The following is a 2638-nucleotide window of genomic DNA, read 5'->3' as shown; positions in this document are numbered from 1 at the left end:
TACATGAGAATATAGCATAAATACACCAAGGGATTGGGTGAGTTCCCATCACAAAAAAAAACTGCTAGCCTGCACTACAGTGACCATAGTACAGTATGGAGACCAAGACCTCTTACGGGAAGAGACGAGGTGCTTCTGCTGCCCTAGCTTGCAAAGAGTGAAGGGTAAGCAAATACAGCAGGCTTCATCTGAAATATGCGATTATAGCGTTTATTACAAGGTATTATTGCTGTTTTGAATTATACATTCAAATATAAATATTTCTTTGCAGCCTGTTCTTCAGGAAAACACCGCATGGGCGAAACGATCTTTGAAATTTACCACCAGAACAGTAAAAAAGAAAACGGTAAGACGGATAAAAAGAAAAGTTTATATTGACGTCTGTTCCGCAACTGATGAATACTACTGTGTGACTTTATTTCTTACATGAATTGTTATTTTGCCACAGGCTGTGGGTCTCTGCTCTCGGTCTCTGGCCAGGGTGCCAACCTGTAGAAGCAGCACCTGTATGGAGACTGTTTGGCAGCAGCGGGAGCAGTCAGACGCATTACTGGGAAGGATTGGGAGGTTAGAGACACTCGTGAAGATGCAGAAGAAGGAGACAGTATGTTCCGGCAGTCAAACGGTAGAGCAGCTGTGTCCCGATAAATGCCTCTCCCCGCCGCGCAGGTTGCAGTGCCTGGCGGAAGCTCTTCCCCCCACAGAGCACACACTGCCTCAGGACACTCCATCCTGGCCTCTCTGTTCACCACCGTGCAGGAATTGGCTGATGCTGTCCCCACCGTCTATCTCCCCTCAGGAAGCACCGTTTACAGAGCGGAATTCACAGATGCCAGTGGGACGAACAATTCTCCCAGATATCCAACTGTTGCCCATCACTCAAGAGAAAGAGGGGTGGTTGTACTTGCAGTGCATCGGTATAGATGGGAAAGCGAGACCCAACTGCTACGCCGCCCTCGTGTTTCGAAATTTTGTGACTTTTGAAATTTACTGGGGGTGGACCACATCTGTAAATTTCAATGGGTCCAGAGGCAAAAGTGCCTTGCCTTGCAATCTCCGAGAAACTATTAGTAGCACGGTGAATCAGAGATTCTCAACACTTACTTCGTGCCACTGGAAAAGAATTTGTGATCGGATCAATGAAATGTTTCGAAGAAGGAGGCGCTCTTTTCCTCTAGTCTAACAGTCTGTCCACAAACAAAACATTCCTGTTAAACAAGAGGAATGTAAAAAAAAACAATTACTTTTTGACAATGAAAACCTATGTGTGTATCTCTCTGTCTCTGCTGAATTAATAAAAGCATTTTATTAAAAACGCGTTTGTGTTTGTCTGGGTCTTTACTTTGTAATCTGTGGTCCTTTTAACTGTTTTTACATCTACAGTATTGCTTTGAGATGCCACTTTTAAAGGTGATATATAAAATAAAGTTTTTTATTATTGTTATAGAGAAACATGATCAGATTTTCCCTGGTTCATAAAAAAAGATCTAAAGTATACTAGTTTGTCACTCTTCTCATTCCCTCTTTGCCAAATGGCTTTTCATACTAATCTGATCAATCTAACTGCCTATTTTCTGTGCTTTCTCTATCCTTTAAAATAAACTATTATTCCACAATGCATTACATTACATGAGTATTACATGGCCAGTATCACAGGCCAGTTCACAGGTTTGCATGCATAATTTAATTTTGAAAGCCACTGAGACATCAGGTACTACTGTTGTATTTATGAAAAAGAAACAATACAAAAAGCATACTAACAACAGTGCCATCCTACTCCTTAGTTAATACATTTTATTATTTATAAACAGTTAACATTGTTAGCAAAATATTTTGAATTATATTTTACCCTGTTTTCTTTAGTTTTGTATTTAACTTATTATATGATAGTCAGATTTAATGTATATTTAAACAATGAAAATATATTTTTACAAGATGCGGGGGAAAGTGCAACAACTTATTACAGTGCTAAATTTAATATGATTGATTACTAATAGTTTATGCTAACACCTAACTTTCTTAATTACATGTATTTAAAACAGTGAACTAAGTGTAACATAACATTCAGAAATACAATCGAGAATAGTTTTGTGGTGTTTGTATAGATGAAACGTTTTTAAAATGTATAATGTAACAAAATTAAAGACGATTAAAATCTGTAATCTTTCCACTTGTAATGTCATTAGAAAGTACAAGTGTCTGCTTTGTCTAATGATGGTATCAAAAAGTAGTCTAAGTGGTGAGAAAGCTGTGCTTAATGACAATTAAGGGACTTAAAAGTAAAAAGAGATGCTTCATATTGCTTGGTTAATTTTAAAAACTAAGTTATAAATGCAGATGCGATTGGTGCCATTAAGCGCTCCAGGCAGCGGAACGTTCGTTCTGCACTGCTGAGCTCCGCGCTTCCTTTCTCGGTGCCGTGCCGGGTCTAAATATCTAAACATATGTATCTATATAGCAGGTAGTATCACTGTATTCCACTTTCTTTGTAAACACGGAAAAAAAGATTCACAATGCGACGCTGTGTCACTGTGTAAAAAAAATACGGTTTGAACACCCTATATTGTAATGAGCTGCTGAGCTAAGAATAGGAATTCCTGCTGTCAGAGGGTGTGGAAAGTGCCTGCAGTCATTTAAT

General features: G+C 38.7%; 1 protein-coding gene across 1 annotated transcript; it reads left to right on the top strand.

Annotated features, from left to right (window-relative positions):
* The first annotated feature begins 508 nt into the window (after nucleotides 1–508).
* Nucleotides 509–1183, top strand: LOC148836339 (uncharacterized). Its single transcript, XM_088913027.1, has one exon. It carries the CDS (start codon nucleotides 509–511, stop codon nucleotides 1181–1183), a length of 675 nt encoding a protein of 224 aa, XP_088769153.1.
* The last annotated feature ends 1455 nt before the right edge of the window (nucleotides 1184–2638 follow it).

This window comes from Atractosteus spatula, chromosome 4 (genome assembly GCF_055471065.1).
Source record: "Atractosteus spatula isolate fAtrSpa1 chromosome 4, fAtrSpa1.hap1, whole genome shotgun sequence".
Lineage (NCBI taxonomy): Eukaryota > Metazoa > Chordata > Actinopteri > Semionotiformes > Lepisosteidae > Atractosteus > Atractosteus spatula.
The sequence above is the reverse complement of the archived record's forward strand: the minus strand, read 5'-3'. Positions and strand labels throughout refer to the sequence as shown.